The following is a 16,271-nucleotide window of genomic DNA, read 5'->3' as shown; positions in this document are numbered from 1 at the left end:
TAGGTGCAACCACAACAGAGGGGTATCTGTTGAGAGGCCAGACAAACGTGTGGTTCCTGAAGAGGGGCAGCAGCCTTTTCAGTAGTTGCAGGGGCAACAGTCTGGATGATTGACTGATCTAGCCTTGTAACACTAACCAAAATGGCCTTGCTTTTCTGGTACGGCGAATGGCTGAAAGCAAGGGGAAACTACAGCCATAATTTTTCCCGAGGGCATGCAGCTTTACTGTATGATTAAATAATGATGACGTCCTCTTGGGTAAAATATTCCAGAGGTAAAATAGTCCCCCATTTAGATCTCCAGGCGGGGACTACTCAGGAGGACTTCGTTATCAGGAGAAAGAAAACTGGTGTTCTACGAATCGGAGTGTGGAATTTCAGATCCCTTAATCGGGCAGGTAGGTTAGAAAATTTAAAAAGGGGAATGGATAGGTTAAAGTTAGATATAGTGGAATTAGTGAAGTTCGGTGGCAGGAGGAACAAGATTTTTGGTCAGATGAATAAAGGGTTATAAATACAAAATCAAATAGGAGTAATGCAGGAGTAGGTTTAATAATGAATAAAAAAAATAGGAGTACAAGTAAGCTACTACAAACAGCATAGTGAACGCATTATTGTGGCCAAGATAGACACGAAACTCACGCCTACTACAGTAGTACAACTTTATATGCCAACTAGCTCTGCAGATGATGAAGAAATTGATGAAATGTATGATGAGATAAAAGAAATTATTCAGGTAGTGAAGGGAGACGAAAATTTAATAGTCATGGGTGACTGGAATTGGAGAGTAGGAAAAAGGAGAGAAGGAAACATAGTAGGTGAATATGGATTGGGGCTAAGAAATGAAAGAGGAAGCCGCCTGGTAGAATTTTACACAGAGCATAACTTAATCATAGCTAACACTTGGTTCAAGAACCATGAAAGAAGGTTGTATATATGGAAGAACCCTGGAGATACTAAAAGGTATCAGATAGATTTTACAATGGTAAGACAGAGATTTAGGAACCAGGTTTTAAATTGTAAGACATTTCCAGGAGCAGATGTGGACTCTGACCACAATCTATTGGTTATGAACTGTAGATTAAAACTGAAGAAACTGCAAAAAGGTGGGAACTTAAGGAGATGGGACCTGGATAAACTGAAAGAACCAGAGATTGTACAGAGTTTCAGGGAGAGCGTAAGGGAACAATTGACAGGAATGGGGGAAAGAAGTACAGTAGAAGAAGAATGGGTAGCTTTGAGGGATGAAATAGTGAAGGCAGCAGAGTATCAAATAGGTAAAAAGACGAGGGCTAGTAGAAACCCTTTGGTAACAGAAGAAATACTGACTTTAATTGATGAAAGGAGAAAATATAAAAATGCAGTAAATGAAGCAGGCAAAAAGGAATACAAATGTCTCAAAAATGATATCGACAGGAAGTGCAAAATGGCTAAGCAGGGATGGCCAGAGAAAAAATGTAAGGATGTAGAGGCATATCTCACTAGGGGTAGGATAGATACTGCCTACAGGAAAATTAGAGAGACCTTTGGAGAAAGGAGAACCACTTGCATGAATATCAAGAGCTTTGATGGCAACCCAGTTCTAAGCAAAGAAGGGAAAGCAGAAAGGTGGAAGGAGTATATAGAGGGTCTATACAAGGGTGATGTACTGGAGGACAATATTATGGAAATGGAAGAGGATGTAGATGAAGATGAAATGGGAGATATGATACTGCGTGAAGAGTTTGACAAAGCACTGAAAGACCTAAGTCGAAACAAGGCTCCCGGAGTAACCAACATTCCATTAGAACTATTGATAGCCTTGGGAGAGCCAGCCATAACAAAACTCTACCATCTGGTGAGCAAGATGTATGAGACAGGTGAAATACCCTCAGACTTCAAGAAGAATATAATAATTCCAATCCCAAGAAAGCAGGTGTTGACAGATGTGAAAATTACCAAACTATCAGTTCAATAAGTCACAGCTGCAAAATACTAACGCGAATTCTTTACAGACAAATGGAAACTGATAGAAGCCGACCTCGGGGAAGATCAGTTTGGATTCGGTAGAAATGTTGGAACACATGAGGCAATACTGACCCTATGACTTATCTTAGAAGAAAGATTAAGGAGAAGCAAACCTACATTTCTAGCATTTGTAGACTTAGAGAAAGCTTTTGACAATGTTGATTGGAATACTCGCTTTCAAATTCTGAAGGTGGCAGGGGTAAAATACAGGAAGCGAAAGGCTATTTACAATTTGTACAGAAAGCAGATGGCAGTTATAAGAGTCGAGGGGTATGAAAGGGAAGCAGTGGTTGGGAAGGGAGTGAGACAGGGTTGTAGCCTCTCCCCAATGTTATTCACTCTGCATATTGAGCAAGCAGTAAAGGAAACAAAAGAAAAGTTCAGAGTAGGTATTAAAATCCATGGAGAAGAAATAAAAACTTTGAGGTTTGCCGACGACATTGTAATTCTGTCAGAGACAGCAAAGGACTTGGAAGAGCAGTTGAATGGAATGGACAGTGTCTTGAAAGGAGGGTATAAGATGAACATCAACAAAAGCAAAATGAGGATAATGGAATGTAATCGAATTAAGTCAGGTGATGCTGAGGGAATTAGATTAGGAAATGAGACACTTAAAGTAGTAAAGGAGTTTTGCTATTTGGGGAGCAAAATAACTGATGATGGTCGAAGTAGAGAGGATATAAAATGTAGACTGGCAATGGCAAGGAAAGCGTTTCTGAAGAAGAGAAATTTTTTAATATCGAGTATAGATTTAAATGTCAGGAAGTCGTTTCTGAAAGTATTTGTATGGAAGTGAAACGTGGACGATAAATAGTTTAGACAAGAAGAGAATAGAAGCTTTTGAATTGTGGTGCTACAGAAGAATGCTGAAGATTAGATGGGTAGATCACATAACTAATGAGGAGGTATTGAATAGAATTGGGGAGAAGATGAGCTTGTGGCACAACTTGACTAGAAGAAGGGATCGGTCGGTAGGACATATTCTGAGACATCACGGGATCACCAATTTAGTGTTGGAGGGCAGCGTGGAGGGTAAAAATCGTAGAGGGAGACCAAGAGATGAATACACTAAGCAGATTCAGAAGGATATAGGCTGCAGTAGGTACTGGGAGATGAGGAAGCTTGCACAGGATAGAGTAGCATGGAGAGCTGCATCAAACTAGTCTCAGGACTGAAGACCACAACAACAACAACTAGTAAAATGTTCTTCAGAAACACTGAAAAAATCATAAACTGTCCAGTGTCTTCTCCGCTTTCACATACTACCAAGGAAAAATATACATAATTATATGGTAATGATTTCATATAGTTATCATGGTGAAAATTAATCTTGCATTTTTCATGAAACAGTTTGTTTTGAAAATAAATAAATTAATTAAAATAAAAAATAAATAAATAAATAAAAACTATTTCACCCCATTTCCAATTGCCATTTTTGCTGCATATTTCCTCTCCACTTCACAATCAGCAAAACAGTCATTCCATGAAAATTTAAGGTTTTGTTCTGTCTGTAACACCTCCTGGCCGTTTGTTTAGTGGCAAGTCAACATGGATCACATCATCAAACTCTCACTCTACATAATGCCATATTCAAGTCTATCTGTTCATTATTTTTATGTTAATACTTCAGTGAAAACTGTACAGGTGTTATGTCCAAAGATGTGGAATGAGCCAAAACATATTTTTTTCAATTGCATATTTGTATATAACCACGAAGGATGTTAAGATTTATGACTTGACTCTCACCAACACTACTAGATAAATTTTTTTGTTATGTCTGTGTATTTGATTATTCATTTATTTTTGCTTGTAACATCTAATTTTACATATCCTGTAGGGAGATTCAGATTCTGTGTGACCACTAGGTAAATGCAATGAATGTATGTTGTTTTGGAACTCTTTAACTAGTAGCATTTAATTCAATATTTATGTAATTCTATAGAAAGTGGCTTAAAACACATAATAATAACTGGTCCAAGAAACTCACCAGTAAAATTAACCAAGTACTCATCTATGAGGAACTGTGGTTCAAAGTCATTGACATTCCTCACATAAACAATAAGATCAAGATCTGATGAGAGTGGCGTTGGTATACCTAAGTCATATGCTTCAACCCTTAGCTAAAACAAAATAAAAATTTGCAGCTTTAGTATAATCATTATATAGGCAGAAGAGAGCTGTACAGTACACAAAGCATAATGTTATTAAATATGACAGAACAAATAGAAAAGAAAGAAGATATGATGAATTACTACTATCTCTTTCACATACACATATGTGTTGTCTACATATTGATACTTTATTTGAAATATATTGATGGAAGGAGGATATCTAAGTGAAACATGAGCTGGAAGAAACCGAATTAGTGAATTATTGATAGTAAGAGGGATTACAGCCAGACATCATTAGAGTTACAAGTTGTCATCCTATAGCATCCTGCATACAGTAAGTAGGTGGATATTGTATTAGAACAATTTGTTTTGTGCTGTTTATCAGTGTCATTTGAAACCAGAAAATGAAAAATGCACTAAGGTTGCACTTATTGTATTCTTAAAGTTCGACTATAAATATAACTACATTCATGTGGGAGGAATGACAAATTGTGTAAACAGCCTTTCTGTACTACTTTCTAGAAGACTTTGTTTTCTTTAACATCATGACCTTTGATATAGCATGATTAAAACCAACTCATTCAGTTATATCTTACAAAGCTGATGGGGAAAAATAGTTACATGAATATTAAATAATTCTAAGTACAGTTACAAGTTGTCATCCTATAGCATCCTGCATACAGTAAGTAGGTGGATATTGTATTAGAACAATTTGTTTTGTGCTGTTTATCAGTGTCATTTGAAACCAGAAAATGAAAAATGCACTAAGGTTGCACTTATTGTATTCTTAAAGTTCAGATAAAAATACACAAGAGTACTGAAATTTTAACTTACGAAGGTAAGATCTGGCCAGAAATTCTGTCTCACTTATATAAATATGTAAATGTTTGTCTGTCCAAAATCATGTACCTCAAAAGTTCTTGACCAATTGCTTTGAAATTTTGACACAACATTGCATTCCATTGTTAAATTTATAAAAAATGTATATCATATATATCTAAAAATAGGTATAAAAAACCAGACTTGTTATCATATAATTTTAAAAATAGGCATGAAAAACTGGACTTGTATTCCAATGCATTGTTGTGTCAAAATTTTAAAGCAGTCAGTCAAAAACTTTTGGAGATTTGTGACTAGGAACATTTATAGCTTCTATGTAAATAGAAATGTAGATGTTCATTTTTCCAAAATCTCAAATCTCCAGAAGTTCATCATGGATTGTTTTGAGATTTGGACACAACATTGTATTTGAAGACCACATGTTTTTATATGCCTACTCGAACTCCGGTGGTATATCTGTAATATAAATGTAATGAAAGGGAAATATTATAAAATGTGAATACTGATTTGTTAAAAACTATTGATTGGCGACTCCATGAGTTCTCAGTTTATGTGATCGCGCCAAGCTTGTTGACACCAGTGCCTACCAATTTAAATTGTATATTACAGCACTGAGTATGGTCACTAAGTGACTGAAAATCGATTTTGCGGTTAATAAAACAAAAAAATACGACCAATGCTGTCTCTCCTTCTAAGTATATTGTTAAAAACTGTTAATCTCCAAAACTTCTTGACCAACTGCTTTGAAATTTTGACACAATATTGAATTCCAATAAGGGCACTTTTTGGGTACCTAATTCTTTAATATATGATTGATAACATGTGGGTATGTAACTTCTTGAGATTTTTTGTAACAATGCTTCCCTATTATTAAATTTATATGAGTTTACATATTTTATATATTTAAAAAATAGACAAATAAAAACAGCTGTATATACCAATGAAATATTGCACCAAATTTCAAAGCAGTTGATCAAAAACTTTCACAGATTTGTGATTAGGAATATCTATATTTTCTATAAAAGTACAAATATAGCTGTTCGTTTCTTCAGCATCTCAAATCTCTGAAAGTTCTTCATCGATTGCTTTCAAGTTTTGACATACTGTTGTATTCAAATACTCAAGTGCTTACATATCTATTGGAATGTCATCTGGTATATACAGGGTGTTACAAAAAGGTATGGCCAAACTTTCAGGAAACATTCCGCACACACAAAGAAAGAAAATATGTTATGTGGACGTGTGTTCCAAAATGCTTACTTTCCATGTTAGAGCTCATTTTATTACTTCTCTTCAAATCACATTAATCATGGAATGGAAACACACAGCAACAGAACGTACAAGCGTGACTTCAAACACTTTGTTACAGGAAATGTTCAAAATGTCCTCCGTTAGTGAGGATACATGCATCCACCCTCTGTCGCATGGAATCCCTGATGCGCTGATGCAGCCCTGGAGAATGGCGTAATGTATCACAGCCATCCACAATACAAGCACGAAGAGTCTCTACATTTGGTACCGGGGTTGCGCAGACAAGAGCTTTCAAATGCCCCCATAAATGAAAGTCAAGAGGGTTGAGGTCAGGAGAGTGTGGAGGCCATGGAATTGGTCCGCCTCCACCAATCCATCGGTCACCGAATCTGTTGTTGAGAAGCGTACGGACACTTCGACTGAAATGTGCAGGAGCTCCATCGTGCATGAACTACATGTTGTGTCGTACTTGTAGAGGCACATCTTCTAGCAGCATAGGTAGAGTATCCTGTATGAAATCATGATAACATGCTCCATTGAGCGTAGGTGGAAGAAACTAAAATGAGCTCTAACATGGAAATTAAGCATTTCCGGACACATGTCCACATAACATCTTTTCTTTATTTGTGTGTGAGGAATGTTTCCTGAAAGTTTGGCCGTACCTTTTTGTAACACCCTGTATTTAATATATATGTAACAAAAGAGGAAATATAAAAATGTAAATGTTGGTTCGTTCAAAATCATTAATCTTCTAAATTTCTTGAGCAACTGCTTTGAAATGTTGAGAAAACATTGAATTCTAATAAGAGCATGTTTTTATGTATCTAATTCTTTAATATATGTACATTTTTAATAAAAAATATATAAGTCTATTTATGTAACATGCAAAGGGAAAACATTGTTATAAAAATCTCAAAATGATTTACTTCTTCTTTACTAATTCCTTAATATATGCACATTTTTAATAAAAAATATATAAATATATTTATGTAGCATGCAAAGGGAAAACATTGTTATCAAAAATCTCAAAATGATTTACTTCACATATTTACACATTATAGTAATAATGTTTAGATACATATATACTATACACTTTTTAATATATAAATATACATGTAAAATATACAATATTTAAATTTTATTATCAGACAGGAAAGCAGTAATTATAGCTTATTGGTTTATGATTGGAATATTACTAAAGAATCCAATGAATTTGCAATAACGATAACCAAAACTCAAGGTCAGAGAGTGGAGGAGGGGGGGGGGGGAGTATATGGGCAAAGGGGTGGGAGGAAATGGAAATAGAAAACTGGAAGGAGAAGATGGGCAGAGAGAAGGGGCAGGAGGAAATGGAGAGAGAGGGGTACGGAAAAGATGGACAGGAAAGGGGTAGCAGTCATGGAGTGAGAGAGGATAGAAAGGGGGCAGGAGGAGATGAAGAGAGGGTAGAGAAGGTGATGGGCAGGGGAGGGGAGGGGGGGGGGGGAAGGAGAAGGAACTGGACAAAGAATGGGAGTGGGAGACATAGACAAAGATGGGGGAGAGAAGGAGATTAGGATGTATATCCAATTCCTAAGCATATTAGAAATGTGTACTTTCTCTTTTCTTTCTTTTGCATTTAAGCAGACGGAGCCACAGAAAAGCATGGCCAGGTACAGGCAGCAATTTTACAGTTTTATTGAGCTAATTTTCCATTTGAGATAATTTTAAGTAAATTATAACAAAGCACATTTACAAAAGTAGGAAAATTAGTATGCCTGTTACTAAAAGTTATGGGCTACAGCTGTACAAATTAGGCTTAATGGAGTGGAAACAGAATCAGTATTTACCTCATAAATCTTCTGTTTCTCTCGATCTAGTGGTTCTTTCAGCTCAATAACTCCTGTTTTGTCATTAATGTGAAATGTTTTCCAACTTCCTGTTGGGTCTGGTTTTAACCGATAACGAACAGCTGCATTCAATCCGACATCATAGTCAACAGCTTCTACTTGAACAATACTACTACCAACAGTTGTGTTCTGAAAGTAGTTTAAAAAGTTGCAATAAAAATGGCATTTTTCATTGCTTATACATGTTTCATATTCAAACTAAGATCGCATGAGGATGAACCAAAATTTTTTTGATTGACACTATATTCAGGGACTGACACAAGCATCCACTTGGGGTACCAAGATGAGAGGTGTGCCAGACACACCCCCCTTCCAAAAATTTCTACAAGGGTGTATCATAATTAGTACTGAAAACAACCCATTTTCACACTCACCAGATTTAGTTTTACTTTTAAAGATCTTACCAAGAACCAAGGAAAAACAACTAACGTATGTGGAAGGTTATGAATTGGGCATGGGGTGGTGAGCGGCACCAAATGATATGATCCTTATGTGGAAAAATGGGAGGGAAGGTGCCAAATAATATATCAGTTGTATGGAAATATTTCTTGAACTAGACCTGATTATATACAGCAGTAGCCTCTTGGTGTGAGATTGTGGAGCTGATGCCACGCATTCATACAGACAGATATTTTTGTAAGTCACACTTGAACTATGCTTTCCAATAGGTATATTTGGAGACTCTAATATTTTATACTATCATCATACTATACTTTTGCAATCACCTCATAAAGCTGAATCCCTCATGTTCTAACTTGCTGGAAATCAGTAAATTGTGCCTGGTTTGCACTGATGTACTAAATTAATTATCAACAACATGTGGACTGGCCAACCTGGTTATGATATTTTGACAGATTTTCCATGTTTGTGCACCCAAGTACAAAACAGGTTCCCCATCTGTGACAACTTCAACACATATCTAATGTAGAGCATGGAATAAATAATTTGTAGAGATATGTCAAATCTATCTTTCTATGTCTCCTACACTTTCAGTCTGACACAGCAAAGTAGTATTTTTAATATGGATTTGAATGTCACTGCACTGTGAGTAGATTGCTTATGACCAAACAGAGAAAAGGTATAGCTGATAATGTTACTGAATGTCTCAATTAAGGAAAGGAGCCATACAACATTTATGTACAAGGCCAAAGCTGCCTCTTAGGAAGAGCAACCATAAAATCAAAAAGAATACAATATTTAAAAAGTGGACATAAATTTTTGAGAGGTTCTAATTCCCATTCAAGATCAGGAAAGGCTAGGTTATTATAATGAAATAAGGACAATCTGGGCCATTAACCTTTAAGAGGGAATTGACACATTGCTCAGTTCATTACTTTCTGTTGAATGGGAGGGGTCAGAAAGTTTACAGAGATGCACAAATGAGAGTAACAAGAATTTTGTTTATGAAGAGAATGGCAACAGAACGTTTTATTTCAGAGGAAGTTGTCACCAACTGAATAATACTATTATTTGGGAATCTAAATAAATTTAATTCATCAGTGAATATGATGCAGATATGAATAAAAAATGAATGCTGCTTAAAAATAATATCCGTTTAAGAATTTTGTCTGTGTCATACAGTGTGTCTCACGAAAGATGTCCATGTCCGCAGGTCACGTGGCGCGTTTACCAGCTGCTACTGCTGTGTCTGTGCATAGTTCTTGGACACTAATACTTTGGACATGCCCCCTACACTGTGTGACTAAGGGTACTGGTGTATCCTTTTGACTTTTTTTGTCAAATTTAATCGCTTCAAATATTGTTACTAGACGTCATTATTGCAACTGCTCCGAGTCCGGGGCTTTCCCTGCCCATACACCACTGGGCCCAGTCCTCAGACAGAAACACCATGCACATGTCTTCTATATTGTGTTCGGGTGTTTTGTTTTGAGATTCCTGTCAAATTTCCATTTGATATGGTATACATGAAGGAGCAATAAGTACTTCTTGTATTGAACTATGCAAAAACAGAATAATATGTAGAATTCATGTGAAAATTGCCCAGTGTGCATGTCTCCAATGATTCGAAGATATTTCGAGAGACTAATCTGTGTTACACAAATGAAGGCCTAGAACACCTCGAGTTTTGACTGAAAATAAAGTAGGTGGGATAGGGGAGGCCTTGGAAAGAAGTCTGAGAAGATTTCTGTGCCATTTGGCACTTCAGATTGGTGTATCAAGAGCATCTGCTGACAGAGCTGTGTACAAACTGAAACTGGAACCATGCAGAATAAAGGTAGTGCTCAACTGAGGAACTCAGAAACTGTTGCTCAATGTTGTTATTGCAACTGACTGCTACAGTCTGCGCATGACAGGGAAGTTGTCCCTTAGATGCTTTATTTCCTCATGAAGCATGGCTGCATTTGTCAGGCTACATAAATTCTCAGAACAAGCAATGTTGGAGCTGTGAAAATCTTCATGAATTACATGATGTGAAAACAGGAGTTTGGTGTGCAATTTGTGCAAGACAAATTATTAGGCCAATCTTTTTCCATGAAACAATACATTCTGACAGGTATGTGAACAATATACTGTCCCCCTTTTCTCAAGAGCTAACACCTAGATGTAGGGTTATTTCACACAGGACAATGCAAGAAAACACATCCCCAATGCTTCTATGACAGCAATACGAAGTGTTTTTGATGATAGGATAGTTGACTGGCCTCCCAAAATTTGCCAGGTGTTTTCTAATGTGTATAGGAGACGTCAGGCTGTTCTAACCACAGAGGGACATCATTTTGAGCACCTACTGTAAATAAAGGTAAGCTTAATTTAATCAGATGGCAATGTTGATGATGCTTAACTCAGGAAGCGTGCACACAGCTGACTGCTGGCAGGTTAGTATCTGAGAATTGGGCACAGCAGCAGCCGGCAGATGCATAGTTGGCAGCCACTGGCCATACCATGCAAGCCACAGACCCCTCCTGTGCGTCTTTCTTGAGACACTGTGTATTTGTTCAAGTTGGTTACATGCACTTTTATTTGCACTACCATACAATGTTAATATTTGAAACTGTGAGTTTCTTTGTTATTAGCTTTGCAGTTTGAACTGACAGGAGTAGCTGGATGCATACAAAATATTTTGCAAGAATCATATCATTATGGTTAGCAGTTTCATTATGTGAAATGTTCATAAAACAATAAATAAATGAATTCTGTAAAGAATGATTAGCTGCATTGCTATTAGTTTAATAAATAACCTTTAAATGACAAGGAAACATGGCAGATGGCAAAAAGGAACAATTTTATCTACAATTGAACAATGGAAAGTCCAGTATGGAATAACAACAATATGCAAAGGACAGATTGCTACTCACTAAACAAAGGAGGTATTGAATTGTAGACAGGCACAATGAAAAATAATGCTAGAAATATTCAGCTTTTGCCCAAAGTCTTTCAACCTTCTCTCTCTCTCTCTCTCTCTCTCTCTCTCTCTCTCTCTCTCTCTCTCTCTCTCTCTCTCTCTCCCTCTCACACACACACATAGACAAACACACATGGCCACTGTCATCTCCAGGCATAGCCCAAATGTGTCTGCAACTGCAATTATTGCTCACAGACCTTCAGAACTGTACATTAGACTGCAGCTCAAATCAAAATGTGTAGGCAACTTTTGTAGTTGTTTAACAGTTATGTGAACTATCACAGCACATTTCCTGGATCAAGGCAAAGATGCTGTTGCACACAGTATATGCATTGCTCTTTCCAGTTTATCCAGAATTAGAAATTATGGGAGTGTTAGAGAACGACTTACCTACAGTTAAGGAGAGGTAATGTCAGTTTCAAGTTCTGGATCATTCCATAAGGTCAACTGGAACACAGAGTGATTTGGCATGGGTGTGATAGCAGGCTGACAGAATTTTGGATTCAGATTCCCAGATGGTAAAAGGAAAACTTGTCCTACAAGATTAAGCAGGCACCTCATGGTAAAGTGAGGGATTTAAGTATAAAATTCACTGTGCAGTGTAGAAAAGTCAGAGAAGTGTGGTTACATGGTCACTAAGTCTTCCACGATGATTAGTTTGTCCCTGATGAAGAAAGTGCAGGCAGTCATTGGAGGCTTTAGATGATAACCATATTCATGTTGCCAGAAACAGCAAAACTTGTAAACACTGTGAAATCCTACACGTTAAACAATTTGACTGAAGTCCAGTCACCAAATGAATCAGCTCATACTCAGGGAAGTTTTTAAAGATGTACCACATTACCTGTGTGGTAGAAATTCAAGTTTGTCACCATCACCCTTTGTGAGTAACAATATCATTTTAGATTATTTGAAATGTTTGTTATTTTCCCAGTCTTAAAACATTTATTCTTACCACTTCACCTATTATTTTGCTTCTCATGGAACTGTTTTTCATATGACACTGCATTCTCTAGCCCAGTGATTGTAAATTAAGGTTTTTCCCCGGTACCCTAAGTTTCCAGCACAGACGTTTTGCAATAGCTTATGGTATACATGTTGTTCATTCAGGCGATATTGAATGTGTACAAAGAAGAGTAGCAAGAATGGTCATAGCTTTCTTTGACTCCTAGGAACGTGTCTCAGAGATACTGTGAAAAAAAATAAAAAAAAATAAAGAACTGAATGGCCAGTTGCTTGAAGATAGATGCAAACTATCCCATGACAGCTTACTTTCAAAGTTTCAAGAACCAAGTGAGGAATCTAGGAATGTACTCAACTCCTACCTAACACTCCCACAGAGATTTCAAAGACAATATTACGCTAATTGCAGCTTGCACAGAGACATTCAAGCAATCATTCTTCCTGCACCATACATGTGACTGAAATGAGAGGCCCTAATAAATAATCGTTGGAGAAGTAACCTCTGCCATGCATTTCACGGTGGTTTGTAGGGATTAGATGTAAGTGTAGTTGACCCTAGCCTTCCAGACATTTGTGAATGTGAGCATGGAGGTGGCAGTTACTGTTCACACATGCAGTGTTTCATGCAATCTCTGTGTTCTTCAATAAGTCACCCACTGCCTTATGAAACTTTAGTGTATTTGGACAACCATATTTCCAATTTTTTCAATCATTTTAAGAATAGGTATCTCTATTGAACATATAGAGAGCCCGTCATCTTCAATCACTTTTTAACTTTAAATTAAATCATTTTAGTTAGAACAAATGTCTCAGTCCTAGTCACCTTTGATCTTAATACTGCACATGTACATTTTTGTTGCCAGAAATTGTTAAGTATCATAAGGATCTCACTTTTCCTGCTCATTAGAACAGACACTTACTCTACCTCTCCTTACCACATGTAAAAATATGTTTAAACTATGGTAGTAAACTGATAAATATTGTTGGAAGGATAAAACTTTGGTACTGCCAATAGCAAAGTTGTTCATGCCACTTAACTCAGACACTGACACCAATACTCAAGTGATCCTTATAAGTGAAATGTCTCAATTTTTGAATATTGTTATTTTTAACTCCAGATCATAGGATGTATGTACAATTTAGTCGCATATTAGTACTACTTACCTCAGGTACTCTAACTGTTACATTCTGGGATGGATTCACAAACACTGGAGCATTGTCATTGAAATCAGTTACACAAATACTAATATTCATTACAGCAATATTTGGAGGTGTACCAAGATCTTTTGCTTGTATCCTTAAGCTATAATTTCCATACAATCCTTTCAGAGGTTTTAATGTTATTATTCTCCCTGTTAAAAAATCCAGATTCTCTATGGCAAATAAGCCTGTGAAAAGAAGAGATAATATTCATTTGTACCATTAATATTAATGTTTAAATATTAAATGTTGTTAGTATTTGCAACCATTATCAAATTTCATTTCATGGAAGTAAATGAAGTATAAATAGACAGAAAATATCTACCTTTTGCATTTCCAGATGTAATAGAGAAATGAATTTTTCCATTTGGAGTGTCTGGGTCATCTGCATCAGACGCCTTTATTAATGTTACCACTTCATGGACTTCATGAAATTCTGTAATTATTATGCAGCCATAAACTGGCTCAAATATTGGTGATTCATCATTTACATCAATGACTGTAACCCTATAATAATAAAAAAGAACATATTAAAACATTGTAGAGGCTACTATTCAAATGAAACTGTAAACTGGAAAACTAACAATGGGTGTAATAAACAAAATCACTCACTGTACAGTTGAGGGCTTGAATAGGTGACAGACACAGAAAGAAGACAGAAAATATATTTCTGACTACAATGACATTATTCAGAGTCTGTTTACAAAAAAATACACATGTGTGGCTACATTAGGCGTATCTTGTTAAGGTAAAGTAGCCAGTGCATGTCATTTTTTACTTGTGAAGCAGGTGACTGTCCAAAACCTCAGAAATGTTCCCAATCTTTTTGATGTGCACACTCAGTGTCTCTAGTATACAACCAAACACACACACACACACACACACACACACACACACACACAAGAATAGTGCCCTTGTCTACATACAGAAACCAGCACATTTTCACAATTTTGTTAATAACCAAGTTACAGGAATCAATTTTTTAATGGAATTGTGGTTTCTTTTCAGAATATTAGCGCATTTCTATGAGACAAAGTCAGTAATGTAACTCTTTTTTTAGATAAAAAGGGAAAATGTATTGAATATGGTGATTTTTGTGCTGTTGTTGCAGCCATTTGAAAAGAACAGCACCTGAATGTTTATGCCATTCTCCATGGAAATTACTACTAATGCAACTAAGACAAACAATATCTGATTTTTTGCCAGTCTCAACAGAGTTACATAAACTTTCAGGTGATGCGCCATTCAAATGGCCATAATAACCACATAAAAGTGCATATATTCAGTGCTGCTTTTCTGGGGGAACGCTGGGGGATGCGTACCCCTAAGCTTTTTTGTCGACAAAGTAATTTTTTTACGATATCATATTGCTATCTCTAAATGTGCGAAAGTTTTGGACTTGTCAAATTGACCTAACAATCCTGGAATAACATATGGTGAAACGAATATCAAAACTTTATCTTGTCATTTTGCTCTTCCAGAGAGAAAAATATGTAGAGGATTTCAGGAATATTTGATCGAGAAGAAAATTCCAGCATCCCTCCTTCCTCTTCAGAATGCACTGAAATGTGTTCCTATATCAATGAGTAAATGTGAAGATGGGTTTTCCCAAATGAATCTGATCGTCTCGCCAAGAAGAGCTTCATTTTATCTTTCCACAGTCAGCAACCTGATGTTCATAAAGTTGGTTGGTCCTCCACTGATGTTATTCCAGCCCATGGACCATGTACACTCTTGGTTCATGAAAGGAAACATCTTGCTACTGACAGCAAGAGTAAAGTAAGAAGGCATGAAGACTACAGCAGCCATGAACTGAAGTCAGATTGGAAACTGTTGAAATGCTATTAATGTAAGTTAAACTGTAGTTTTATAGTTAAATAAATTTTCAGCTGTATTAAAAATTGGGTCAGTTGAAGCACAGGATACCACCCATCATCTATGCCATTTTGGGAGCCAAACAAGGTTACAAAAGATTTTTGTAGTGTAGTTTCTATTGTTGTTGATGATAGGTGTGAACGGTTTTTGTTGTATTGTGTCTTTTAGTAGTGTTTTATAGTTAAAATATGTGTTCAGTAATATTTCCTTGTGCTTGTTTTGTATGTCGGAGGGTTGATTGGACTCACCTGTTTCATTTGAGGTGTATTATAGGTCAACTGAACTGTACGATACCATTTTCTTTTATTGTTCAGGGGATGAGGGGAATCGCATGCTTCATTTGAGGTGATGTAAACTTAAGTGTTTGATACCACATTCTCTTGTATGTTTGGGTGTTTCTTGGTATCGCTTGCTTCATTTGAGCAGTAAAGTCAACTGAAGAGTCCGATACCATTTTTTTAAATTTTTTTTTAGTTCGGCTTGTTGATGTCGTCATGGCTAAAAGCAGAAGGGTGGTATCCCATGCTTCAGTTATAAGTAATTTTCTCTGCATTATATACAATGTCGGAGTACCCTCAAACTTTGTTTTAGAAAAAAAAGAGTGCATATATTCAATGTATTTTTACTTTTTAATTTCTTTTTGGACCTATAAGAGAGTTTAACCAATGTCTTTTGTCTCATAGAAATCTGCTATGTTGGAAAAAATTAATTAGAAACATTTGTGACCTAATTTTTACACTGTAGGTACTGCTCAGACATATGAAAGAGTTTT

At 36.4% G+C, this 16,271-nt stretch overlaps 1 protein-coding gene across 1 annotated transcript in view; it reads right to left on the bottom strand.

The window, feature by feature from the left end:
• The window catches only part of LOC124794990 (cadherin-23), a 479,297-nt gene that overhangs the window by 91,755 nt on the left and 371,271 nt on the right, over positions 1-16,271 (bottom strand). The window contains exons 22-25 of the mRNA XM_047258737.1: positions 13,950-14,131; positions 13,589-13,812; positions 8,038-8,226; positions 3,994-4,126 (exon numbers count right to left, since the gene is read on the bottom strand). Of these exons, the coding sequence (XP_047114693.1) occupies positions 3,994-4,126; positions 8,038-8,226; positions 13,589-13,812; positions 13,950-14,131 (728 nt within the window). The remainder of the gene's footprint in view (positions 1-3,993; positions 4,127-8,037; positions 8,227-13,588; positions 13,813-13,949; positions 14,132-16,271) is intronic.

This window comes from Schistocerca piceifrons, chromosome 4 (assembly GCF_021461385.2).
Source record: "Schistocerca piceifrons isolate TAMUIC-IGC-003096 chromosome 4, iqSchPice1.1, whole genome shotgun sequence".
Taxonomy (NCBI): domain Eukaryota; kingdom Metazoa; phylum Arthropoda; class Insecta; order Orthoptera; family Acrididae; genus Schistocerca; species Schistocerca piceifrons.
This window is presented reverse-complemented; position numbering and strand designations above follow the sequence as displayed.